General features: G+C 61.0%; 1 protein-coding gene across 1 annotated transcript; it reads left to right on the top strand.

Moving 5' to 3' along the window:
• Positions 1-504: 504 nt before the first annotated feature.
• On the top strand, positions 505-26,659 carry DAGLA (diacylglycerol lipase alpha). Its single transcript, XM_077116018.1, has 19 exons — positions 505-1,517; positions 2,029-2,240; positions 3,719-3,820; positions 4,242-4,380; positions 7,295-7,382; positions 9,284-9,418; positions 10,023-10,100; positions 11,865-11,989; positions 15,388-15,541; positions 16,171-16,254; positions 16,369-16,446; positions 16,842-16,922; positions 17,782-17,924; positions 18,314-18,382; positions 18,718-18,790; positions 20,052-20,248; positions 20,999-21,128; positions 21,706-21,893; positions 23,573-26,659. The coding sequence occupies exons 1-19, from the start codon at positions 1,423-1,425 to the stop codon at positions 24,537-24,539; spliced, it is 3,138 nt and encodes a 1,045-aa protein (XP_076972133.1). The 5' UTR covers positions 505-1,422; the 3' UTR covers positions 24,540-26,659.
• The last annotated feature ends 528 nt before the right edge of the window (positions 26,660-27,187 follow it).

Here is a 27,187-nt window from a genome sequence, read left to right as displayed (position 1 = left end):
GGAGGAGTAGGCACGACCCCAGCAGACCAGCCCGCCCTGCAGCTTGCCTGAAGCAGCCTGGTGGCAGCTGCATGAAGTGACTATCCCGGGGAGAGGGAGACGAGCCGGGCTGGACATGCCGGCTGGCCAGGGGGCCCCATGTCCCCCCGTCCACCCCTGGGGCTCTGCCCACCGGCCGAGGAAGACTTGGCTGCTTCCTTCCCCAGTGATGCTGGTCTCTGCAGACACACGTTTTCCCCGGAGTCGTCCCCCGGGAGAGGAGGACCTGCCGCCCGCCCCTGGACCAGGTGCCGTGTAAGCCTCTGCTGGCCCGGGGCAGCTGTCCCCAGTAGGGTGCCAGCCCCCACAGCGGGGCCTCCTCTGCGCATTTCAGGGCACAGCTGCACAGGAACCCCCACTGATGTCTCCCAGGGCCACCCCCCCCACACCCCCCCACCACTGGCCTTTGTCCTGGGTCTTCCTCTCTAAGATTAACAGCAGCTCATTTGAATCCACCTACTTCAGAGAGTTGGGAACTGGGTTCTCTGGGCTGCTGGGTGTCAGGGTGGGCATGGGAGGTGTGGCTGCCAGGAGGGTGGGTTACCCTTCAGGGCTCACCCAGTGCCCTCCCGGCAGTTGGGGGGCAGACAGTACTCCAAGCTCTCCTCCATATCTCATCCATGTCCTTCCCCTCCGGGAGGGCTTAGCCGTGGCGGGGAATCCTGTGGGTACAAAGCCAAGCCATAGAGTCTGCTCGCAGGGCTCCATCCCACAAATGCTTACTGAGCACCTACTATGTGCTGAGCTCGCCCACCCTCCGTGTCTGTCAGCTCCAGCCCCAAAACGCACACGCCCTTTCCCCCACTTCCCCCAACCCCTGCAGCCCTCCACCTGCCTCGCTCGTTCTGGGTCCGGGAGGCCCCTCCTCAACTCCAAGGACCATGTACCGTGAGCCAGGTCTCCCTGTGGACAGCCCGTAAGGGGACCGAGGAGGGGGTGGACGCTGGTTCCATAGAGGAGGAGGCAGGGGCTCAGTCCAGGTTTTGAGCTGGGCAGTCACAGTTGGGTAAACCCAGGCAGAGGCCGACCCCAAGTGGCCAGTGCCAGTCTTGGGGGTAGGAGGGGACCTCTGGGGTGAGGCTGGTCCCAGTGCTCGGGTGCTGAGATCCTTTATGTTGGCTCTGAGAGATGGATAGGGCGGGAGGCAGGTCCTGCCAGGGATGGGTCAGCAGTTCCCGTAGCCTGGAGGCTCCTGGGCCATGACAGCTGGGGCTGTGACCGGTGGCAGAGGGGCCTGTGCTGCTGGCTGCACCTGGACTGGCCCTGCGGCGCAGGAGGGTGGTGTCCCTGGGTGCCACAGGCAGCCAGGGCAGCCACCGGGTTCTCCGCTTTCCCCCAGGAGGTGAACGCCAGGCCCGCTGAGCCTCCGCAGAGCCGCCAGCCATGCCCGGGATTGTAGTGTTCCGGCGGCGCTGGTCTGTGGGCAGCGATGACCTTGTCCTGCCAGCCATCTTCCTCTTTCTCCTGCACACCACCTGGTGAGTCTCGGGGGCCGTGGTCTGGGGAGATGGGGGCGCCGGAAGGAGGCTTTCCGGCCATCTGAACCTCCCTGCCCGAGCCCCTGCGTCCTGGCCCTGCTGGGTGCCCAGCTCCCCGAGGAGCTGCCTGAGACCCACACTGCCTGGGGGTGAGACCCATGGGAGTTAGGGATGCCTCCTGACCACCCCAGGGCTGGGGGCGTCTCCCCCGACTCTGAGCTGGACTCCCTGCTCTGCCTGCCCCACCCCCAGAGCCCTTCCCTCCCCAGCCACCCAACCCACATCCACGGGGAGCTCCATGCCACGTGGACCTTCCTTCTGGAGGAAGTGCCAGCTGCCCTCTCCACCAGTGCCCGGAGCCAAAAGCTCTGTTGCACGGGAGTCCAGGCTGGGGGGCAGGCCACCAGCTAGGGGCCGGGGTCAGGGGTGGGATTAGGTCCGAGGGGCCCGAGTGCCCAGGGGCCTGGGGTTTGGCCTCTCATGTGGGCGCCGCCCGCCCCCGGCCCCGCAGGTTTGTGATCCTGTCCGTGGTGCTGTTCGGCCTGGTCTACAACCCACACGAGGCCTGCTCCCTCAACCTGGTGGACCACGGCCGCGGCTACCTGGGGATTCTGCTGAGCTGCATGATCGCCGAGATGGCCATCATCTGGCTGAGCATGCGGGGGGGCATCCTCTACACGGAGCCCCGCGACTCCATGCAGTACGTGCTCTACGTGCGCCTGGGTAAGGGCCACCGCCGGCAGGGGTGGGGGGGTTGTCCCGCCGCACCCATCCAGCCAGTGTCCACCGGGCCCACGAGGGGAGCACGGCCATGGGGGAAACAGACCCAAGTCCCAGCCTGCACAGGGCTGACAGTCTAGAACAGGGATGGGCAAACTGCGGCCCAGGGGGCCAAACCTGGCCAGCCCCCCTGTCTATTTTTGCAAAATAAAGTTTTACTGGAACACAGCCACGCTCATTCATTCCTCCACTGTCTGTGGCTTCTTTTGTGTGACAGCGGCAGGGGTGAGCCGTTGGTGACAGAGACCACGCGGCCCTCGAAGTTTAAAATATTTACCTTCTGGCCCTTGGCAGAAAAAGTTTGCCAGCCCCTCTTCTCGATCATTCCCATCTCTTCAGCTGCTTTGTGATCTTTCTCAAAACAGGCCCCATCCTTTTCCTAGCAAGCCCCTAGGGGGCCTGGAGCAGCTCCCCGGAGAAGCAGCCTGCATCCTCTCCTCTTCCTGGGGTCTGGGGCTGGGGTGCCACCTTTGGCCTCTCCTCAGGGAGTCACTTACGGTAAACACTTATCCCGGGCTTCTGTGGACCGTGTCGAGCTCTTTCCCATGTGTTGCCTCGTAGGCAGGAGCTTTTAGTCGTCTCATTTTGTTGGTAAGGAAACTAGAAGGTTAGTTAGCTCCCGCAGGGTCACACAACTTACAAGCGTGTGAGTGTCAGAGCTGGGATTAGAACCCAGGGTCTTTGGCCCCAAAGCCTGACCTCTTAGCCGCCAGGCGGTGCTGCCTGTGGAGCTGGGACTTCTGATGCCACCCAAAGGCTACAGCCAGCTCCTTCTCACCCTGCAAACCTGTTTCCCACAGAGCCACCAGAACTCCTCCTCCCCGTCTCTGCCCTGGCCTGAGCAAGGAGCACGCCTCAAGCCTCGTGGCTGGCATGCCTGCATCCTCTTCCCTCACCTTCCACAGGCATCTTCCCGGAAAATAGCCATTTACATGAAATGAACTCTCTGTCATTTAATTCTTGCACGCTCCTGTGACATACACACTTTCACCCCCACGTAAAAACAAATGAGGAAATGGAGGCTCAGAGAGATTAAGTAATTTGTCTAAGAGCCATCGGATTCCAGGGTTCATCTAGATAATTTGCAAGTCTTAAACGAACAGGAAATTGCCTCTTCATCATCCATCTTTCTAGTCACCTTCTCAGAAGACGTCAGGGGACAGAGGGACAAGCTGGGAACAGGGGCTGGGTTCCTTCTAAGGGACCCAGTAGGGGCCAAGGGGCCAAAAATGGTGATGGGACAGCCACACTGTCCTGGGCACTCTTGACTGTGAGATCTGCCAGGAGGTGAGAGTGTACTGACCCACCACTGCCTCCTGCCTGGCTTCTGAGCCACATGGAGGCCTCGTAGTATGAGAGGCCAGCCTGAGGTCCCAGGCCCCTTCTTGGTGGGCAGGCAGGTGACCCTTCTCTCCTTGCAGCCATCCTGGTGATTGAGTTCATCTATGCCATCGTGGGTATCGTCTGGCTCACTCAGTACTACACCTCCTGCCATGACCTCACTGCCAAGAACGTCACTCTCGGTATGTCTGGGCCCAGCCCTCCTGGAACCTCTGCTGGCCCAGGGGTGGAGGGGATAGAGTCAGTTCCCAGAGGGGAAAAACGGAGGCACTGCCAGGGGCAAATAGTGTCTGTGAGGGCAGCTGGCAGGTGGGCCAGGCCAGGCTGCCTCCTTCTTCCTGGTGGTGTGTCACCCGCCCTGGGGACCCTGGTCTGGGGTGGGCAGCAGATAAGGCTTCTCCTGGGCTGCTCAGTTCCTCCCTGGAGATTGAGGCCACAGCTGCACGAGGATGGGCCTTATAGGCAGGGCTCAGTGAAGGGACAGCCACACGGCCTGAGACTGGGACCTGGGACGTCTGAGCCTTGTCGTTGGGCCCCACAAGGAGGTGGGTAAGGAGGTTCCTGTGCCCCCAAGGAGGGTAACCCCATCTCCACTTCTTGCAGGGATGGTCGTCTGCAACTGGGTGGTCATTCTCAGCGTCTGCATCACCGCCCTCTGTGTCTTTGACCCCACGGGTCGTACCTTTGTCAAGCTGAGAGCCACCAAGAGGCGGCAGCGCAACCTGCGGACCTATAACCTGCGGTCAGTTGGCTGGGCGGGCGGGCTGAGGCGAGGCTCCTGCTCTCCAGGAGATGGGCCCACACCTCCCAAGCTGCATCACACCAGGGCATTAGCCAAAGGCCTACATGCTCCCTACCTTGGTTTCCATGTCTGTAAAGAGGGAATAATAGCCGCTCCTTCCTTGCTGTGAGAGTTAAGTGAAATAATGCACTCAGAGTGGTTGATACATGCTCACGTTTGGTAAGTGCTCAATCGCCAGCGTCGTCATCATCATTATCAACTATCAACAACATCTCTAGTAATAGCAGGAAATACTTATAAAGTAAGCCAAGCACTGTCTGAGTGCACGATGTATATTAACTTAAAACAATTCCATGAGGTAGCTGCTGTCATCACCCCATGTATGGATGAGGAAACTGAGGCACGGGGAGGGTTTTGTGACTTGCCTGAGGTCACAAAGCTAATAAATGGTGGGGCTGGGACTAGGCTAGCTTGCCTGTAGGATTAAGGGGTTTGTAGGAGGTTAATCAAGGAAGGCTTCCTGGAAGAGGTGAGTTTTGCATGGTGTTTTGAAAAGGAGAAAGTCTGTGGCATGGCAGAGAAAATGAGGGGGGCCTCCAGGCAGGGCCACAGCTACTCCTGCTAATTGAGTTCCTACTATGAGTTAGGCCCCACATTGAGCCGTTTACACAGTTGGTCCATTTGATCCTTTCTCTAGCCCTGGTGGGGTGGGAGACCCAGTCAACAGATGAGGACTCCAAATTCCAGAGCGTGCCCAGAGGTCATGTCACTTGCCCAGGGTCATGCTGGTGCAGAGTGGAATAACCGGGGGAGCAGGTTGCCCCACTGTCCACCAGGACACTGCCCCACCCACCCTCCTGCACCTCCACATCTGGCTCATCAAATCACCTCCGTGCCTGGTGTGGCCACCTCCCAGCCCAAAATGCCAGGTCTTGGAATCAAAGTCCTTGGGCCCCTTCTCCCTCCCGGTGCAGCTGGCCACCGCCATCCGCCCCTGTTTGCTCACTCCCAGCACACGCCCCCACCTGACCTGGTTTCTGGGCTCCTTGCGCCCTGGAAATCAACTCTTCTGTCCCTGACTCTCGTAATTGCCTTTGGGTCCCAGGGCAGCCAACACCTTTGTGGTTGGGGGTTGGCTGCTGCTGTCATTTTAATTAGAAAGCTTTCCTGGGGTTTCTGGGCCCTGTACAGGTGAGTAAGAGGCCCCAGAGCTCCCCAGCTCTCGACCTATTGTGGTTTCTCCAGCTCTTCTTGGGCAGGGCTCGGGTGTGCAGCTCTGACCATTCTCCATCTGACTGCTCTCTGCTCTGAGATGAACCAGGAAAGTTTCAAGCCAGCAGCTTCCAGGTCCGAGGACACACACATACCCCTGCCAAGCCACACTGATAGGTTGTTTAAGTTTTTGGCGGCTGGGAAGCTCTTTATGTCCTTGGACTTTTTACTTCCCAATGAAATCTGGTTAGAGAGGTGGCAGATTACTCTCAGCACTGCTTCCTGGGAGCCTTGCTCTGTGCAGGATGTATATCTGCCCTCCTTTCACTTTAGTGAGCCACGGGGCAAGGTGTGCTGGGGTCCGTGAACTGTCTGTCCACGCAGAGTGTGCATCTCCCTTTCTTCCTCTCTTGGTCTTGGTAGCCTTACTGATTGCCCTAGGCCAAAACCCGTCTCTGTCACCTTCTCACGTGGATTCCCGAAAGCGTCCACCCCCTGGTGGGCATAACAGGTACTGCAGAGAGGTGTATAGTCAGCACTTCCATCAGGCCAGAGGCTCAGCTGGACATTGCCCTTGAATGTTTGAAAGCCCCGTTTGGTTAGAAAAGGTTAAAGAATATCATGCTCTGGGAATCCAGCCTGGCCAGCACATGAAGGCAGGGTGGGGGGGCTCCCTTCATGAAGGCAATGTCGGGGAGGGGGTGGTCCTTGGTTTAGGATTTGTAAGGCTGCTCAGGACCCTAAGCATTGGCAGCTCCCAGAAACACCCCTCCCGTGGCCCTGGAAGGCTCCCTGGCCTTCCCTCTCCTTGTGGAGTCAAGGTCGGGGAGCAGGGAGGCAGCCCTTCGCCGCAGAGATGAGCCAAGAGGCTCAGAAGGAGGGCCCAGTCTGTCACTTGTGATGACTGCTAAGTGCCTCAAACACATTTGGGGGCTGCCCTTGCAGTCCCCTCCTGATCACCCCCCCCTGCCAGCTCAGGCTTTTAAGGGGTCACTGAGAAGACCCATGTCACGAAAGCAAACCCACTCCTCCTCTGTTTAGAAATTTACATTTTCGCGTCGGATTGGGCACCCAGCATTGGAAAAGCCTCCATGGAGTAGTTGACCCATCTCAGCCCGTTAGGGCTGTCCCTGCATCCCAGCAGGCAGACCCGTTGGGTCTAGGATAGAGGTGAGATCAGACAGGGGTCCAGCCATGCAAGTGAGATAGAGGAACTACAGAGCCTCCTTCAGCCGTGTAAGCTTCCTGTAAGTACAGATGTGAGTATTTGAAATCCTTTCAGATGAGAGGCAGGTGTGTCCCTGGGGTCTGTTTCAGGCCTTGGAACAAGGCAGAGAATCCTGGCACCCTGCTGACATCTCCCAGAGCTCTTGGCTTGAGCCTTGGGACACCTGGGCTGCAGAGAACCTCCTATTCTGGGCCCCCCAGCTCCAGAGTCCCCAGGCCATGCCCTGTTCAGGCTGCCAAAAGCCAGGGAGCCTGGGCCCCAGCATTGGCCAACCACACACCACCTTAGACCTGCAGGAGTTCCCACAGCCGGTGCCCCTGCCAGCTGGCAGCCAGGTCACTGGCCACCCAGCTCTGACCAGGCCTGTCTGGTGGGGTCCTGGGAACAGGCCACCCTGTTTCCGTAACGCCCCAGCTCTTCTGGCTGCTGCTCTCTGACCCCACACATCCCAACTCCCTCTCTCCTCCTTTTTAGGCACCGCTTAGAGGAGGGTCAGGCCACCAGCTGGTCCCGCCGGCTCAAAGTGTTCCTCTGTTGCACACGGACGAAGGACTCCCAGTCAGTAAGTACTGGCAGGCGCTTCCCTCGGGCCTCGTGTCCTGCTGCTGGGCCATCCAGGGGCCTTTCGCTCCCTTGGCCTTCCGGGGGCCTTGCACGGGGCAGGGCTGGTAGAAGGGAGCCGTGTTTTGAGCTCGAGCCAAGGGGACGGCCAGCTTGTATGAGGACTGGACCGACTCCCTGCAGCATGGGAAACTTTGCTTTGTCAAGGGAACAGAAAGAGTTAAAGACCTCACCTCGGTCCCCTTGGAATTTGCAGTCTAGTTTAGGAGAAGAGGTGCTCAAAAACCAGGACAGCCTAAAGCCAGCTTCAGATGGGAAGCACTCAGCGCTGTCCTAGTCGGCACGCAGTCAGCCTTCAGCTGCTGTCAGTGCCAAGGCTGTAGGAAGGTGGGGGCAGCTTGTGGGTGGTCCCGACGGGGGAGGGTGGGTGAGGGAGGGGAGGCTGGGGCCCTCGGGGTCCCCGGGTCAGAGCCCCACAGCACCCCAGGGACCTTAGGGGTCATCGAGTCCCACCCCTCGTTTTGCAGATCAGGCCGCTGAGGCCCAGAGAGGTGGAGTGACTTGTCCAGCATCCCACAGCTAGTTAGTGGACAATGCCAGTGAGGTAAGGATGCCACTGTCACTGAGCCAGACAGCAAAGTGCCCTCTACTGGAAGCCACCGAGGCCTCGAGTGCCTCCTTCCCACCAGCTGCCCCTGGTGGGCCGTAGAGTGAGTAACTGAGTGGCAGAAGTTCCCCGAGGCTCCCTGGTGGGTGGGGAGCGCCCCCACATGTCCCTCTGAGGGGTCTGAAGGGGTGCAGAGGCAGGCCCTGCGGATGGCAAGTGGAGGCCTGGCTGGGAGGGCAGAAAATCCACCCACCACTGTGTGGGTGTTGGGGGCTGGAGCCTTGTCCCCATCAGACACCGACACCCCCTGAAGCATGTTTGTAGCCTCTGCTGTGTTTTCTAAAAAAATTTGAATTAGATGCTACTGTTTACAAATCAGACGTGTTTCCATAAATGTCTGAATTTCTAGATCTGGCAGCATGGACCTTCTTGCAGGGTCCAGTGGCTGGAGCTGAGCTGTAGCCTATTAAGCATTTGAGTTTGCAGCCCTTGATTTTTCCCTCTCTTGTAAGTGCCAGGCACTCGAAAGGGAAGCCCAGCGAGAGAGATCCAGTTGTCATGAGTTTATTCCCACCACAGCCTCTCCTGAGGGGGTTAGGGAAGCTGATTGGTATTCACAGCTTGGTGAGAGGCAGGCAAAACTCACAATACACAGGGTCAGCAGGGTTGTGCGTTGCCCTAGCCTCAGGCCCTGTGGGCAAGGGTTCGGACGGACCATTGGCCCAGTAATCACACCCCTTCTCCAGGTACTTCCTGGGGGTCACTGAGTCAGTGGCCCTGCTGCGGGAGGTGGGGCCTGAGACTTGGGAACTCCTTCTGTTCCCAGGAGAGCCAGGGCATAGGGTAGAGACGGGAGCCCTTGCAGGGTCACAGCTGGCAGGCAGTGGAAAGAAACTCGGGGGGGGAGAAGAAGCAGCCAGGAACTTAGTGTAGCTTCTCTGCTAGAGGGAGAGGCTAGGAGGAGAAGCAAGCTGGCACTGCCCAGGCCTCAATTCCTAGGGTCTGGAGAAAGAGAGCAGGAAATGGCTCCAGTTGGCATCTGTGCACAGTAGATGGTGAGTGCCCTAGGAGCTCCGAGGCAAGAGGAGGCTCCGTGGGCTGGGAGGTGGAGGCTAGGCCTGAGGGGCCCAGGGCTGCCCACACAGGTTGCAGGAGGCCAGGCAGACTCGCAGAAGGGGCCACGGCAAAGGATGGCCCCCCTTCAGCCTCCCAGCCCCCAGGGGGATTTAACGCCTGGCCTCTGGTCCTCTCTCCTGCTCCCCTGCCACCGCCTCCTGCCTCCCTGGACTCCGTAGGACGCCTACTCGGAAATTGCCTACCTCTTTGCCGAGTTTTTCCGGGACCTCGACATTGTGCCGTCCGACATCATCGCTGGGCTGGTGCTGCTCCGGCAGCGGCAACGAGCCAAGCGCAATGCCGTGCTGGACGAGGTGAGCTACGGCCGCCCCCCGCCCCCCACCTCTCCGGGCAGCCCCCAACCCTCCCGGCAGGCCCGTGCCCTCCTGCCCGTTCAGCACCCCCAGCCTCCGTGCAACCTCTTGGGCCCTGGGGGCCGGGGGATCTCCTTTTGTCGCTCCCCTCCCCTTCCCTAGTTCATCCCTCGAGTGATTTCTGTGGGCTGCTGCAGGGGCGTGGCCCTCAGAGGATGGCAGATTGCAAGGAGCTAATGAATGGGGCTGGCTCGGTGCCCCACCACCTGCATCTGCCTGTCTGTCCCACCCCGTCACCCCTGCCAATCCATCAGTCCCACTCGAGGGTGTCTTGGTTTCTCCTACAAAGTCTGCTCCCCGCCCCCACCCCCGGTCTGGGCTCTGAGCCTCCCCCATCTCAGCTTTGAGGCTTGGGATCAGGGGTGGGGGCGGGGAGCAGTCAGAACCATAAGGAAAACTCAGATTTTGGAAAACTGTGGCTGGGCCTGGAAGAGCCAGAAGCCACGTGCTTCCTTGGGCTTCTCGGGCCTTTGGCAAGTGGGCAGCGTGCAGAGCCCCGGACCGGGGGCCAGCCAGCAGCTGTCACCATGTGCATGTTTCACAGGCAAACAATGACATCCTGGCCTTCTTGTCCGGGATGCCAGTGACGAGAAACACCAAATACCTGGACCTCAAGAACTCGGTGAGTTGGAACCCGTGCAGGGATGCCTTGTCACCCTGGGCCCCCAGCTCCTCTTCATCAAGCTTGCTTCCGCAACCACCTCCCAGCTGCACCATAGGTGTTGGCTGCACCTGCTCCTTCGCGGGTCTCATTCCCATCTCTGCAGAGACCTCTCTTCTCAGATCTTTCCCCATTCCCGTGAACCCCCGCGCCATGCCGGTCCTATAAACAAAATCCCTGAATCCTGCTAATCAGCCTTGGAATGTCTGATCCTGGGCTCCTGAGATTATTGCATGGTCTCACACTTTGGTTAGTCGGCACTTTTGGGTAGCAGAACAGTTTCTCCAGCGCCTTAGCAGAAATCTCATGGGTTAACAGGTAAAGGTGGTGCCACCTGGAGGTGGGGAAAAGCCCCCCGCCCCCCACAGCACAGCCCAGGCTGAGATCACAGCCAGTGGCAGGAAAACGGGGTGTGAATCAGCTCTGCCACCTGTAGCGTGACTGAGCAAATCCCTCCAGCCTCTGAGCCTGTCCCCTTCTCTGTTCAGTGATTCTGGGTACCCCGTTCCCGCAGAGGTATAGCAAGGCTCAGATGAGCCCACAGTGCCAGGTAAGGAGAGCGCAGTGAGGAAGCTGCTAGAAAGGACTGGTTCCCACTTATCTAAATCCATTAAAAAGCCCCTGTCCGCCCCCCTGCCCAAAAGCAGTCGTTGGTGTCCTCTCTTACCAGGGCCTGCCCTGGCTCGCTCTGAACCGTCCCTGCCTCATCCCAGGCTGCAGCGTGCAAAGGTGCTGGGGTCCCCCTGTCAGAGGCTGCTAGCACCCCATGTATCCCACCCTCCTGTCCCTCCTCGCCCCGTGCATGGAGCAGATAATGGCCTTTTTCAGTTCCCTCATTCCTGAAGAGCAGACAGAGCCAACCCAGGGACATTTCCAGCCCTCTGGGCCCTGATTAAAGCACTACCTGTCTTATTTCGCAAGATGATTAATCACCCTCTTTAACTTTTACAACATGACTAATTCCCTCTAAGAACCCACAGGGTCCTTGGGTGCCCGGGTGCCCGGGTGCCTGGGGCACCAGGCAGGCTTGGCCAGGACACCTGTACCTCCCACACCCCTCCTGCCCCTCCAGGCTGATGACAGTGGCCGTGACAGCAACAGCCTCTCAGCCCCAGACACGCGGCTTCAAACCGGCGTCTTTCTCCAGGGAGATGTCTGTCTCCCCCAGATGCGCCCCCTCCTCCCTCGGCCCCCGAGAGGCCCATGACTCTATGAGTCAAACTGGAGTCTCCCCATATTTGCTGACAAAGAAAACCAAGGGCCAGAGGGATCAAGCGCCCCCGCCGGGTCTCCCTGCCTGCCCAGTTCAGGTTGGCCGCCCCGCTGCCCGGGACTGCTGCCACCCCCAGCCGCCACAGAGCCTCTCGGGGCAAAATGTTCTCGGCAGCAAAATCCCTCCCCAGTCGAGGCCTGAGGGACGGGGTGGCACGATTGCCACTCAGCCTCTCCTCCCTTCTCAGGAAAATGGGCCAGGAAATCGATCCACCGCTCCGAGTGTTTGTCCCCAAATCACTAATTCAGAGATGGGAACAACAGGACAGGTCTCAGGAGGAATCGCGCTCTGGTTGCATGGAGATAATTAGGGAAATGCAATTATCATCCTGGGGTGGCTCTGCAGGCAGCCGGGAGGGCAGCGTCTCTCTCTCACCGAGGGAAACTGCTGGGCCCTGAGGCCGCGGGCAGGGAGAGCAGGAGTGACGGCCTCTGCCTCTTCCTTTCTTCCAGCAAGAGATGCTTCGCTACAAAGAGGTCTGCTACTACATGCTCTTTGCCCTGGCTGCCTATGGGTGGCCCATGTACCTGATGCGGAAGCCGGCCTGTGGCCTCTGCCAACTGGCACGGTCCTGCTCGTGAGTACCCGGCCGTCCCCTGGAAGGGGCTGACATCGCGAAGCCAGGCACGCCTGTGGGAGGCATTCTCTCAGCCGGGCCAGGCCTGCTGTCCCAAGCCTGCTTTCACCCCCCTTTCTGCATTTTCCCGGGGCTCTGCCCTGTCTCAATGTGGTGAAGAATATGGACTTTGGACACACCCCGACCTGAGGTCGAGCCTCAGTTTCTTTATTCGTAAAATGGGGTTGATGACATGTGTCTCAGAGAAGGTTTGGAGAGGATTAAATGAGATGCTACTCAGTGCCTGGCACTGCTGGTTCCCTTCTCTTCCAGCTTCTCTCTCTCTCTGCTGCTTTTGACCATCATCACTTCTCTCAGCTCCCCCTTCTGGGCTCAGCGTTTCAGCAGGAAAGAGGCTTTCCTGGGAGAGGCTCAGCCCTTAGGGGACTCTGGGAAGGCACCAAGAAGGCTCTTTAGTCAAAGGCCTTTCCAGTAGGGGGTTGGGAAAGGCCCAGCCTGCAGCCTGGCTCTGCCCTTGGCCCACCACCCAGGAACTGGGGAGGACATGCCATCCTAAATGGGCCAGATGGGCACCCTGCTCCGGGAGGGGCTGCTCCCAGCCCTGGTATCTCTGCCCTCAGCCCATGCCAGGCAGAAGGAAGACAGCTCCCCAGGCTCCGTGGGAAGGTCTGGAATGCTGGGCAGGCAGCATCTGCCCTCGGGGCCCGCAGCAGCCACACCTGTCCAAGAATCCCTTCTTTTCTGCCTTCTTCGCTTTGAGGCAAACTGGATGGTTCTCAGCACTGTGTTCTTAGCATCCTTTTCCTCAGTGACTGATCAGAGGACCAGGCAGGACCCCCATCTTTACTGGCCTGCCCTCCTCACCCTTGGGAGCCCTTGCTGTAGCTTCACATTGAGACATGGCGCCTGACAGGCTCTGCTCCATTCCCCACTAACAGAATACAGGCATCTCACAGGGCCTCAGTTTCCCCATTTGCATGGGAGGCATCCCTCCTGCCTGCTCAGAGGATACTTCAGAATCTGCGAGTCACTAGCAGGCTGGGCTTTTTAGGTGCTCTGCAAACAGGAGGGACAGCAGAAGTTAGGTCAGGCCTTTTGGTGCAAAAAGAGCAAGCCAGTGGAGACCCCATGAGGCCCACTGGGTCCCTGCCTGGAAGTACCAGGTGCCTGAAGGGTGAAGAGAAGTCTGGGCCAAGCTCAGGAACATGCAGCCAAAGTGTCAACTCAGATTCCCGAGGGCCTGGTGCACTTCTCAGCCTCTTGGCCTGTCCCCAGTAACCCTGGGCCACCCAAGGAGGGGTCTGCTCACCTGCCTGAGCTCCAGGCTCCTCACCTGGGCGCGGTTCTCCTACCCTGCAGGGTGCCCCCTGCCCTCAGACCCCGGTCCGCTGCATCCTCCCCTAGATGTGGAGAGCGCCATCCTGGAGGATGCTGGCGGGGCCCCTCCTGCCCAGGCTGCTGGCCCTGCCACCCCTCGGTTCCCCTGGGCCCGAGCTCTGCCTCAGAGACAGCCCTGTTCCTAGAGAAAAGGAGCCCCCCTTCCTCCTGGACTAAGCACCTGTTTGCTGGCCCTTCGTGATCTTGGACCTTTGACCCCATCTCACCCTAAGGCTTAGAGCCATGGAGAGCCCTCCAAACCCTCATCCACCAGGATGAGCATCTGGGCCCGGGTCTCCCCATCTCCCGAGGCCACGCGTTAGGGCCTCATCCTCAGCACTAGTGGAAACAGCTGCCCGAGAATGGGAGCTTGGTCCCCAGGCCCAGTTGCCCCTTCCTGACAGTGTGGGTGGGCGGGGGGCTCCCTGGGGGCCAGTGACCAAGGCTCTGCCAGCATCCTCTAAGTCCCCAGACTACGTGACTTCTGAGACATGGCTTAACTCTGAAGCTTCTCAGCCGCACAACATTGGAAAGCATGTAACAGTCTCGCAGGGGGCGACCCTGAACAAACACAAATTGAAATAGAGGATTCTTACAAAAATCTCAACTTCCCTGTCCTGACCGCTGTCAGGCACGGGTCACCAGCCCTGGGGCCCCTGGCGCGGATCTCTTGGGCACTGGCTCCCTCTGGTGGCCTGAGGAGCAGCTGCACCTCTAGGCTTCCCATCCATTCATTTTGGGGGTGCCTAATGTGTGGGGCATGGCCTTGGGTGCTGGAGCATAGCTGTGAACCAAAGCCATGCCCTTTTGGAGGTCCCTTTCTAGTGCGGAGAGGCTGACAGTATGCAGATGCATAAATACAGGGTATAGCTGAGTCAGTGGGTGCCCTGAAGAAAATAAAGCCGGGTGCTTTGGAAGGATGGGAGATGCTGGGGTGGGGGTTGCTGTTTTATACGATGGGGCCAAAGATATCATCTGAACAGAAGCCAGCAGGAAGTGAGGGGGGGAGCCAAGATGGGGTCCGGAGCAGAGCATCTGAGACAGAGGGAACCACTAGTGCAAAGATGCGTGCATGTCAGAGGAAAGCATGAAGGACGGCGGAGGGATTGAGGAAGGGAGCCCAAGGCAGCAGGTCAGAGAGGCCGGGGGCCAGCTGGGGTATAGAGCCCTCAGCCTTGGTGAGGCTTTTCCCCTGGGCCAGGGAGGAGCCACGTAGGGTTTGAGTAGACAGGTGACCTAGTCTGATTTATATTTTTAAAGGATGGCACTGGCTGCCGAATTGAGAATGGGGGCAAGTGTAGACGAGGGCAACCAGCCAGGAGGCTTCTGCAACATTGCAAGGCAAAAATAGCAGCCCGCTTGGTCCAGGAGGGAGGAGGCAGAGGTGGGGAAAAGCTGTTGGAGTCTGGCTCTGATGTTGAAGGCAGAGCCGACCAGATGTGGGAGGTGACAGGTGGGGTAGGAGCCAAGGATGCCCCCAGGTGTGTGGCTGAGCCCCTGGAGTAGGGTGGTGGGTGGAGGCCTGTGGGAAGTGTGTTCGGGTGGGCAGCCAGGCAGTCAGGGGCCCCACTTGTGACCTGCGAAGGCTGAGAGCCTGCTGGGCATTAGGCGGTTGGATAGAGAAGCATCTGAAGTAGAGAGAAAAATTTGGAACTTGTTAGCATATCCGTGGTATTTAAAGCTCAAGACTGGCCAAGTCCACCAGGGAGCAAGAGCCCAAGGGCTGGAGCCTGGGCGTCGGGGCCAGTGGAATATGGAAGAGGATGACCCAGCCCGGAGGCTGAGGGGGCACCCGGAGAGTGGCTCAGAAGTGGGGGGCGGGAGGACGGAGTGACCCACTGGGCCCCCTGCTGCAGGGATGTCAAGCGACATGAGGCCTGGGAACTGGCCATGGACTTTGTGAAGTGGAGGTGGTCTGGGGGCACTTAGCAAGGGAGGTTTTGGAGGCCGGGTGGGAGGGACTGAGAGCCCAAGCGGAGCCAGTTCTGGAACGCTCCACGCCACTTCCCCCCCCCATCCAGGTGCTGTCTGTGCCCTGCACGGCCCCGGTTCGCCCCCGGAGTCACCATCGAGGAAGACAACTGCTGCGGCTGCAATGCCATAGCCATTCGGCGCCACTTCCTGGACGAGAACATGACCGCGGTGGACATTGTCTACACCTCCTGCCACGACGCGGTGAGACCTGCCCCCCCATTCCCCCTGCACCTCCTTTCCGGGCCAGAGTCAGGATGGGCTGGGGTGGGATGTGGGCACCTCCCCATTACACCACCCCACCCCAGCTTTTGGCCTCTGCAGCCTGCACAGGGTCAGGGTTGGGGGGAGGGCGGGGCCACGGTCCTCTTTCCAGGCCAGCAAGAGCCCTTTGCTTTCTGGCATCAGCCGGCTGTAGCCCCCAGGCCTCCCCCAGCTGGGCAGACCAGCGCTGGCCCCGTCCTGTTCCCCACAACCTGGCCTGCTGGAAAAACAGCAGTATTGGGGTTTCCTGGCCCTTGCCTTTTGGGGAAGGGAAATGGGGGGAAGAAGCTGTGGGAGAGAGAACATGTAATTGGTGGGGTGGGGAGCTGGGGTGGTTGCTGCTAAGGATGGGGCATAGGCCTGGGGAGGGGACAGCAGTCCATCCGGGCTCGGGGGATGGGGTTAGGAAGGCAGGGTGGGCAGGGGCTGCTGTGGGCCCCCGAGGGGGGTGGGTGGGGTCTGCAGCCTTGAAGGCATCAGGGCTCTGGGGCAGGTGGAACCTGATGTCCTGCCTGGGTCACTCTCTCTGAGTCTGGGACCCCTCAGGCTCACGAGCCGCCCGCCTCCAGGTCTACGAGACCCCCTTCTACGTGGCCGTGGACCATGACAAAAAGAAGGTGGTGATCAGTATACGGGGCACCTTGTCCCCCAAGGTACACACCCCCTAGGCCCCCACCCCACCCCCATCTGCTCTGGACTCGCTCCCAGACCCTGAGGCGGGGGGTGCCCTGCCCTCCTCAGCCCCATCCCTGTCTCCTCTCCCCCAGGACGCCCTGACTGACCTGACGGGCGATGCCGAGCGCCTCCCCGTGGAGGGGCACCACGGCACGTGGCTGGGACACAAGGTACCCCGCTGTGGGCCCACCCCAGGCCCCCCACCTGCTCTCCCTGCCTGTCAGCATGCCAGTGGGTGAGCTGTGGGTTAGTCCGCAAGGTCCAACTGCAGCCCATCTGTCGGGACCCCATGGTCTTGGCTGGCCCACATCCTGTCCCCAGGAGACCCCAAGGAGGCAGCTTAGAAGAGAGCCCACAGGTTTCTATTAGACCAGCAACCCCTCTGAGCCTCAGTCTTCTCATCTGTGAAATGGAGATGATCCAAGTGTCCTGCAGCCCCCCTCACCCCAAGGTTTTGTCTTGAGGCCAAAGGGGGAGATGGGCGGGACAGAGTTAAGGAGCTGGGGCCCCGCTGTGTGGTTGTGCTGGACCACCCCCCTCAGTGCCCCCGTTCCTCCCCACCCAGGGAATGGTCCTCTCGGCTGAGTACATCAAAAAGAAGCTGGAGCAGGAGATGGTGCTGTCCCAGGCCTTTGGGCGAGACCTGGTGAGGCATTTTCCAGGCCTTGTGCCCTCGCCCCACATGGTTCTCCCTCCCAAGGCAGCAGATGGGGGAAGGGAGTGGAAGATGGAGCCTACCCAGCCCCAGCCCCCAGGCCAGGCTGCTGGCTCCCAGCCCCCTCCCCACTCAGCCCCTCCGGCCCCCTCCTCACTTGTCGCAGCACCTCGGGGCACCCCTGCCCACCCAGAGCTATTGAGCTCCTGCTCTGGGCCAGGTGCTCGAGGTAACTGAGATGACTCAGTGGGGGTTTCAAAGCTTCATAGAGGCACACAGCCCTTTGTCAGAAGGAAATTTCATGGAGAAGCTCAAAATACCGAGCAGCATGATAAGGAACTTAGCTACAGAGCAGAAAGAAGTCGTGCTGCCCCGACTGGGGAGTGATCTGAGCTCTGCTCACCGACCACTCTCTGCACAGTCAGCTTCCGAGGTACTGCCCTCTACCCTTTCCAAAGCAAAGCAGCCCCTGGCTTCAGAAGACTACGGTCTAGTTGTTGGGATACCTGTTCCTATCCAGGTAACCAAATGATTATAATACAGCATAATCACCATAATGGTAGGTCTACAGATGAAATGTCTAGGAGGGAGGGAGCCTGTCCTGGAAAATCAAGGAGGGCTTCTCCAAGGAGGTAACTTCTCAATAAGGTTTTGAAGGATGAGTAGGAGTTTGTTAGAATTGTATGCCTCAGAAGCTGCTCTGTGGGGGCCTGGATGCTTCCCTCTCTCTGCAGCCACATAGATCAGACATGATCCCAGAACTTGAACAAACCCCTCTGCCTCCCTGGTGTTGGCTAAGACAGCTTGGCAGGCAGTGGGGCTGGGCTCTCAGGCTTCTCTTCATCACCAGGGCCGTGGAACTAAACACTACGGCCTGATTGTGGTGGGCCACTCTCTGGGCGCAGGCACAGCTGCCATCCTCTCCTTCCTTCTGCGCCCGCAATACCCAACCCTCAAGTGCTTTGCCTACTCCCCACCAGGGGGCCTGCTGAGGTGAGCAGCCTGGGGCCTCAGAGTTGGCTGGGGGCTCCCTGGGAGCCGGGACAAGGCTGGCTGGGGTCTGAACGGGGCTGTCGGGCTTCGGGTCCCATCGGGGCCTGGGAACGGCCTGTCCTGACACAGGGTTGGAGCCTGGACTGGCAGGACAAGTAGAAAGCAGAGGGCGTTGGGGTCGGGGTCTTCCCCTGGCAGATCCTGATTGGTGAGAAAGGAGGGACAGGGGGCAGGCAGCCCTGCATGGCATGTGAGAGCCCCCTGGAGTCAAAAAACAAAGTCCAGGAAGTCCAAGAGTGCTGAGCAGGGCCTGCTCCTGGCTGAGCCCTGCACTCGGGGACCCCCCCCCCCCCGCCATAGCCTTATTCTCAGCCCAGCTTCCCTTGCAGTGAGGACGCCATGGAGTACTCCAAGGAATTTGTGACAGCCGTGGTTCTGGGCAAAGACCTCGTCCCCAGGCAAGACGCTCCCTTCTTTCCGTGGTCCCCTGCCCTGGTCCCTCACAGCGGCTCTCCGTGGGCCTGGTGCCCCTCTCCACCCTCAGTAGCCCGCTAAGCCGACAAGGTCAATGCCAGCGTGGTGGCCGCCCTGCCTGTCACCGCCTTTCCCCCCTGCTCTGCTCCACTGAGCTGCAGCCCCCTCCACACTCCCCACAACCCAATCGGCTCCACCTTCTGCTCCTGGAAACTGGGAGGGTGCTGACCCTCCCCAGCACCCCTCCCCCCACACACACCTCTTCCTGTCCCTCGCCAGGCCAGGGGACCGATGTCCTTATTTCCCACTCCTCCCACAGGATCGGCCTCTCCCAGCTGGAAGGCTTCCGCAGACAGCTCCTGGATGTCCTGCAGCGTAGCACTAAGCCCAAAGTGAGCTTCCCCTCCACCCTCGCTGCCCGGACATGTGGGCCCCTGAGCCACCTCGTCTGACCCTGTCCTGTCCCCATGTGAGGCTGGGATTGGAGTATGACTGGTGTCATTGGTTCCTCAAGCCATCAGGGCTTCAGCATCTCAGAGCTCATCCCATCCAACCCTGGCATTGTGCACTTGGCCCTGCATGGGCAGGGGACTTGCTTTTGCTCACACAGAAAGTTGTGACAAGCCGGGGGTGGGGCCAAGTTCTTGTGGGTCCCGGTTGCCATCCACAGGGCCAGGTAGAGCCAGGACAGGGCGATCCCTGGGTGTGATGCTTTGGGTGTGTGGAGGAAAGGCCTGTGAAGATTCCAGGCTCAGGGAAGGCTGGAGACCATCTGTCGGGAGGATTCAGGTGTGGTTTGTTCTGATTTTCCACTGGCGCCAAGAGGAGAGAGGGCCAACCCTTCCTTAGGCTGCATCAGGTGTTTGGAAGACACTGGGTGGCTCATCCTGGGACAAGGTGCCTTTAGCCTGCCAGGCCAGGTGGAGAGGAGATGCTGGGCCAGGCTGTGGGGGAAGCCAACAGACCACTCGGGTCATCTATGGTTCCCCCTGTGGCAGCACCCCCAGGCAGGCCCCCACCCCCAGCTGCCACCTCAGCCTGGTTGGGACAGTTCCCAGCATTGGTATCCATGCCCCTGGCAGGCAGGGCCCTGGGCCAGGTGCCAGGAGGTGGACAGGGCAGTGAAGCCTCATAAGACCACCTCTATCTGGAGGCATCTGGTTCTGGGGAGGCTCTTATCAGATGCTGTACTGGGCATTGCCAGGTCCAGCAATGCACATGGTTAAAACCACCCCGGAGACAGCCGGACCTCGCAGGTACAACTGAACTGAGCTCTGGGACCTGTTTTGCCTTGATGGGTGGAGTGACTTAGAGCACATCCCTTCCTCCCGCTGGACCTCTTGCTCCATCCACTAGAAAAGGGGGGGGCGGTCGATGAGTCTTCTGACCCCTTTGCAGCCCTGAAATTCAACAACTCTGTGTCCTCTGTCCTTGGCACCTCAGGATACTCCTCAGAGGCCACTGTCCCCCTCAGCTGCTGCCTCTTTGGTGGGGATCAGCCTCTAATGCTCTGGACACTGCCCTTCCCTCTGCCCACCCACCACTGCTGCTGGGATGGTGCCCTCCCCTGCCAGCCTCCCGAGCACCCTCTGCCCACCCAGCCAGCGCTGCTCAGCTCTGTCCCCATCCCCCCGACCCCCCCCCCCCGCACAGTGGCGAATCATTGTGGGGGCCACCAAGTGCATCCCCAAGTCAGAGCTGCCCGAGGAAGTGGAGGTGACCACCCTGGCCAGCACGCGGCTCTGGACCCACCCCAGTGACCTGACCATCGCCCTGTCAGCCAGCACCCCGCTCTACCCGCCCGGCCGCATCATCCACGTGGTCCATAACCACCCTGCCGAGCAGTGCTGGTAGGTGCCGCCCGGCTCCCAGGTCAGCTGCTGCAGGCAGCCGTCGTATCCAGGGCAGAGGAGCACAGGGCCGACTTCCACTCGTGCGTTCATGGGGCTGGGGGCAGAGGCTGGGAGACTAGGGCCCAGGGACCCTCCCCCGGAGGGGGCTTCCCCCAGCCTCAGGCCCTGGACGTGGAACAAAGAGGCCAGCCCAGATCAGGACTCTAGATTGCTCTCCGGACAGTCCCAGCCTCTGCCCCCAGCATCAGCCCCTTCCTGGGTGCCCGCTCCCGTCTCGGGTAGCTCCCCAACAAGTGGTTCATTTGATGGTGGATGCCCTGGGGGGTGGGGGTGGGGGGTCACCCCTAAGGCCCTGGCCAGCTCGTGCCTCCATTATCGCTTGGCATCGTCATGGGGACTAGTTGGCTGCCAGCTGCCAGCAAGGGTAGGGGGCCAGGGCAGGGAAGAGGAAAAGATCATCTTCTAGTCTGTGCCCTTCAGAGGGCTGACCCTCCTTTGCAGGGACAGAAGTGTGTGAGCGAGGTCTGCCCACGGTGGAGCAGGTGTGGGCTCGGGCCACAGGTTGACCACAGAGGGACAGTGGTTGAGGCTCAGGGTCAGCCTCTCCGGGCCCCCGGGTGGCACCGTGCATGCCCATGGCTGATGTGGGGGTGAGGGGCCCAGGATCCCAGGGAGGGCTGGGTCCCTCCAATGTCCCGCTCAGCAAGGCCCCCCCTCAGCGTCCCTCTGGCCTCTGTGCCCGCTCAGCTGCTGTGAACAGGAGGAGCCCACGTACTTCGCCATCTGGGGCGACAACAAGGCCTTCAACGAGGTGATCATCTCGCCGGCCATGCTGCACGAGCACCTCCCCTACGTGGTCATGGAGGGGCTCAACAAGGTGAGGCCGCCGCCTCATCCCAGCCCCGCACGGACCCTGCAGGTCAGATCGCTGTCCCTGCCTTCACAGACAAGGAAACTGAGGCCTGGGGCAGTCAGGCAGCTCAGCCGAGGTTCCCCAGCTCTACCGTGGTGGGGCCACAAAACCCCACTCGAGCCCTTCCACTCCACCTCCTCGGCTAGGCATTTAGGAGGCTCCCAGACAGGGCAGCTCTCAGGACCCCGGGGGGACCTGTCCCTAAGGCAGGCCAAGTTCAGAGGGCCCAAGGGCGCCTGTGCTGAACAGGTGGGGCTGGTCTCAGCCATCCCTGAGCAGCTGAAACAAGGAGGTTTGAGGCTGGATGGGGGCTGGGGTAGGGGGAGGGGGTGGGGGTGTTCTAGCCTCAGGGTGCAGGGGGTCAAGGCCTGTGGGCATGCACCCGGAAATCCAGGGTTCCCCCCTGGAAACCGACTGACCCCCCCCCCACCCGAGGATGGTGACCTGAGAAGCCTGGGCCTGGCCACGCCCCTGCCCCTGCCCCAGGGTGGTCCTGCCAGCCCCAGCCCCACCCCCACCGGCCGCCCCCTCTCGTCCCCAGGTGCTGGAGAACTACAACAAAGGCAAGACGGCCCTGCTCTCTGCTGCCAAGGTCATGGTGAGCCCCACCGAGGTGGACCTGACGCCCGAGCTCATCTTCCAGCAGCAGCCCCTACCCACCGGGCCGCCCATGCCTGCTGGCCTGGCCCTGGAGCTCCCCAGCGCAGACCGCCGCAACAGCAGCGTCAAGTGAGTCCTGCCCAGCCCTGCCCCCTGCAGGCAGCCGGGGGGAATGCGGGAGCCCCAAGAGTGTGCTGTCAGCGTGTGCCTGCCTCCTCGCCCGCACGTGCCTCTCTGGCCGGGACTGGGTCCACAAGTGTTCATGCAGCTCTGCACATGTGCCCTGGCGGCAGAGAACCTGCCCCTCTGCTCGGAATCTCACCCTCTCTGCTCCAATTGCCCACCCACCTACTCCCGCCACCACTGAAGAGGGCCCTGAGCCAGAGGGTTTCCCACGTGGGCTGTGGGGCATCTCGACCACAGGCCCACGGATGCATGACCACAAATAGTTGGACCCATGTGCACTTACATGCATGCACACAGGCACTCATTTGCACTGCAGCTGCCACGTGCATGTCCCTGTGCACGCATAGGCATTAGTTACAAGTGCACAGATGGCCTCACACAGACACACACCTATGTACAGGTCACACCTAAGACAGGTGGAGACACACAGAGGAAAGGTTTGGACAAGCAGACATGGGAATGTACCCCTGCCTAGACCTTGACCCAGGCACACAGACACAGACACACACACGGATCATCTGATGTACACAGGCATCTGGTTTACTCACTCGTACACATAAACATGGAGGCATGCACGCACGCTCATCAATGCACACGCATGCAGGCCTGCACACACCCCTCATGCTCACGCACACGGGGGACCCGAATTCCTAAGGGGTGGCTCTGAGGGTCCTTCTGCCCTCCTGGAACCCTCCCCCCAGGTCATGTGCCCTTGGCTGTGCATCTGATCAAGAGGCTGCTGAGAAGGGTGATGGGAAGGTTCTCAGGTCCTCACTGCTTCCTAGCTCTTGGTGGGGAAACCTGGACATCTCTCCTACCATTCATGCATTTTCTGTGGCCACAGCATGACCAGAGGGGCAGCCAGTGTCCGATCACAGCGGCCCGCATCCACTCACCTGGCCCTTTGCTCTGTCCCTGCACTTCTCCCAGTGACCAGAGGGGGAAGCCAATGTCTGGTTGCAGTGACCTGTGTTCACCCACTGCCCTGTCCACGCCCTCGTTGCCAGCTGGTTCAGGGAGCCAAGGGCTTAAAGGGGGCCACTGCCCTTACCTCCAGGGTCACCTGCCCAGCAAAGTGCCGCCACCATGGGAGGTGGGAGGAACCCCAGGTCGAGGAAGGAAGTGGTAGAGTCCTGGGAGGGCCCCAGAGGGGTGCTGCCCGGGAGGAATGGGTGTGGAATCAGTGTGTGATGTGGAGGCAGCTTGAGGCAGGGCTCTCTCCTTCCTTCTCTCCGTTTGTCCCTTCCTCTCTGCCATATGGCCATTGCCTCCTGAGGGTCCTGGGGCAGGGCAGCTGGTCCCTACCCGTGTCTGGGCCTCAGTTTTCCATCACTGCAGTGACAGGGGTCCCAGTGCAAGGTCCCCAGTGGCGCTCCTGCAGCCCTGATGTTCCCAGCAGGCCTTCGGACCTCCAGGTCCCTGCCCTGGCTCAACCCAGCAGCCACCCTTTCATCTTCTCTCTTGGGTTCTTGTGGTTTGTTTTTTCTTTTTTAAAAAAAAAATAATAAGGGTTCCCCACCCCAAGCAGCTTGGTAACCACTGACTGAACCCCAGGGAGCTGGGGTGGGTCTTCTCTCTGCCCTCCCTGAGCCACCCGCCCTCCTGGCCCTGCCCCCCTGCAGGAGCAAGTCCCAGTCTGAGATGAGCCTGGAGGGCTTCTCGGAGGGGCGGCTGCTGTCCCCGGTGGCCGCGGCGGCGGCAGCGACGACCCGCCAGGACCCCGTGGAGCTGCTGCTGCTGTCCACCCAGGAGCGGCTGGCGGCGGAGCTGCAGGCCCGGCGGGCGCCGCTGGCCACCATGGAGAGCCTCTCGGACACGGAGTCACTGTATAGCTTCGACTCGCGCCGCTCCTCGGGCTTCCGCAGCATCCGCGGCTCGCCCAGCCTCCACGCCGTGCTGGAACGCGATGAGGGCCACCTCTTCTACATCGACCCTGCCATCCCCGAGGAGAACCCGTCCCTGAGCTCGCGCACCGAGCTGCTGGCGGCCGACAGCCTGTCCAAGCACTCGCAGGACACGCAGCCCCTGGAGGCGGCCCCAGGCAGCGGGGGCGCCACCCCGGAGCGGCCCCCCAGCCTGGCGGCCCACGAGGAGAAGGAGGAGGCGGGGGGAGAGGGAAGCGGGCCGGCCCCCTGCGGAGAGCTGGCCCTGCACAACGGGCGCCTGGGGGACTCGCCCAGCCCTCAGGTGCTGGAGTTCGCCGAGTTCATCGACAGCCTCTTCAACCTGGACAGCAAGAGCAGCTCCTTCCAGGACCTGTACTGCATGGTGGTCCCCGAGAGTCCCACCAGCGACTACGCTGAGGGTCCCAAGTCCCCCAGCCAGCGGGAGATCCTGTTGCGCGCCCAGTTTGAGCCCAACTTGGTGCCCAAACCCCCCCGGCTCTTCGCCGGCTCGGCCGACCCCTCCTCGGGCATCTCGCTGTCACCCTCCTTCCCGCTCAGCTCCTCGGGGGAGCTCATGGACCTGTCGCCCCCGGGCCTCGGCAGCCAGGAGTGCCTGGCGGTGGACAAGATTCGGACTTCCACCCCCACCGGCCACGGGGCCAGCCCTGCCAAGCAGGATGACCTGGTCATCTCGGCACGCTAGCACTCCGGGAACGTGGCCCGCTGGGGTCCAGGCCAGAACAAGCGGCCCCTGGGCCCCTGGCGACTGCCCCTGGGCTGGGTAGCTTTAAGGAGAGGCCCTCAGAGGCCGGCCTGGCCCCAGGCCCGAGGCATGGCTGCTGAGCTGGGGGTCCGCTTCCCTACCTCAGCTTAGGACCCCCCAGAGCCAAGGTGGGGGGAGGCGGTATCGGGGCCCTTCACGTGGGCAATGGTGAGAGCAGGGAGGAGCCTGCCAAGGCGGGCCGCGCAGCCCTCAGCCCTCTCAGCTGGACTGCCCCCCGTGAGGGGCACCCCCTATTCTGGGGCCCCCTATTCTGAGGCAAGCTGACTCTCCATCACTGCCCTCTGGCTGCTCTCCCAGGGCCGAGGGGAGAGGAGAGCAGCCCCCTTCCCACGTGTCCTCATCGTGGTCCAGACTGCATCAGCTCTGGCCATCCCCCCAGATTTGGTGCCTGCTGGCCAGCCCCCTGGGGTGACCACCCACCGCGGTGGCCCGCAGTGCTGTATGTGTTTACAGAAGCTGCTGGACTTGCTCAGGATTCGCCCTGGGCCTGCAAGTCCCCACCCCCTGGATCCCTGAATTACGTGCTCGGCACCCCTCCCACCCACCACCCATCTCCCCTCCCCCGAGCAGAGCCCAAGGGCGACCTGGAACCTAGAGGGATCTGAAGGAGGCGGGGTCGGGGCCACTCCTTCTCTGCCTTGATGGGTCCCGGGCACCCAGGCTTGCCCAGCCTGCCTGCTCCTTCCTGGCTCGCCTTCTGCTCCCAGGGATTCCGGCACTTGGCGGGTGGAGAGCATGGGAGGCACCCACAGCACCTCTCCCCCAACTCTGATGTCACTCCCCCCATGCCCAGGCAGCCCCAGGCCCTAGGCTCTGCAACCAAACATGCCTCCTCCCCTGTCAGCTCCACCTCCTGGCTGGCCTAGGCTCCAGCCTCCTTCCCTCTCACCTGCAGTACTGTTGGCAGGAAGTGGGGCCAAGAGTAGCGTGTTGTGGGGCCTGGCCGGAGACCCTCTCCCCACTGACCTCTGGGGCAGGCCCTGTGCAGCCACAGGCCGCACAGCCCTCACTTGCGGGGTTCCTTCCCTGCTGGGTTGGGGAAGCACTGAGGAGGTTGAGAGCTGGCCTTTCCCCAGAAGCAGGGATGGGGGGCATCGTGCATGCGAGTGTCAGGCGCGCGTGTGCATGTGCATGAGTGTGCACCATTCCTGAAGAAGGGGCAGCTGGGAGCCCCCGCCTCTGCCCATCCGCCTGCCTGCTGCCCCTCCCAAGCCTGCCAAGGAAAGTCTGAGTATAACAGAGGCCTGTGTGGCAGGTCCACGGGCAGGGGGACGAGCTGGATTTCGGACATCCCTTGTTCCCCTCGTCTCAACCTGCTGCCCTGACCTCTGGTTTGGAAGGCTGCCGGGTGCCGAGGCGTTGACCGCCTGCTTGTGCCTTCGTCCCCTCGGAGGCATGGTCCCCCCTCCACTCCAACTCGGGCCCCCTGGGCCAGCTAGCCTCCCCAGACCAAGACAGTACCCCCACCCCACCCCCAACCATGATCATGGCATCTGCAGGCCAGAACCCAACACCCTGGCCCCCCCCGACACGCACACCACTGGGCCTGGCCTGAGGGCTGCCCTCCACACACCTGCCCACTTTGGGACAGGGACCTGGGTGCTGGGCTGCCCCTCACTCTTGGGGTCCCCACTCCCTCCAGTCTCTGGGGACCCCCTGCCCCCCCCATGGAGAACCCCCCGACTCTTGGCACAGCCTCAGCCCAGCACAGAAGCAAGATAAGATCTGGCTTTTAGAGTTGAAGAAACAAGGGAAAACCTCCCCCCGTCTAAAGTCCCAACGACACCCCCAGCCAATAGCAGGGAGAGACCTGGTGACTGGCCTTTTCATTTCTCTTCTGCCAGGGTGGTTCCTGGGGCCTGTCAGGTGGGTGTGGAACCCACTTATGCCCGGGACTGAGCCCTCAGGGACAGACACCCCCCCCTTGCCCCCAAGGCTGCAGCCACCCCATGTTACAGGCTTGCGGTTGGGGCAGGAAAATCAGCCCCAGGGGCAGCACCCAACCCATCCCCCAGTGTCCTTCCCTGCCCCTCCCCCCACCCCCCACCCACCCCCAAGGATGGGCCTGCTGCACGTCTCGCCCTCTTCCCCACACCACACTGGGGGGTCTGAGCCACCCCCCTCAGCCTGGCTCGGCTCAGACCGACCCCAGCTGGCCTGTGCCCCCCCCCCCGGGGCCTGGGTGACCTCCATATGCAATGGGTAGCGGAGCTGCCGGGCCCCCCCCCGACCCACATGCACTCATGACGTGCCATTCTCCCCGTGACTCTTTTTGTACTTTAATGTATGAAAGATCCAAACTAATATTGCTGTAAAAAGGAGAGACAAATTAATATAGCTTATTCTATAAATATATCTGTATATAATGGTTTCTGTATATTGTATAGAGCTGTGTATAAACTGGATGTAGAAGCACACTGGCTGCCTCGAGTCACCTCTCCTCCCAGCAGGTGGGGACAGTGGCGCGGGGAGGGGGGCGGGAGAGGGCTTACCGCCAAAGTCAGGTCAGTGGGGTGGGAGGTGGGGGATGGACAATCCCTGGATAAACCAGAGAACTGAAGGGGGAA

Source organism: Tamandua tetradactyla, chromosome 9, assembly GCF_023851605.1.
Source record: "Tamandua tetradactyla isolate mTamTet1 chromosome 9, mTamTet1.pri, whole genome shotgun sequence".
In the NCBI taxonomy this organism is placed as follows: Eukaryota; Metazoa; Chordata; class Mammalia; order Pilosa; family Myrmecophagidae; genus Tamandua; species Tamandua tetradactyla.
Note: the sequence above shows the minus strand (reverse complement) of the source record. Positions and strands in the feature narration are given on the sequence as shown.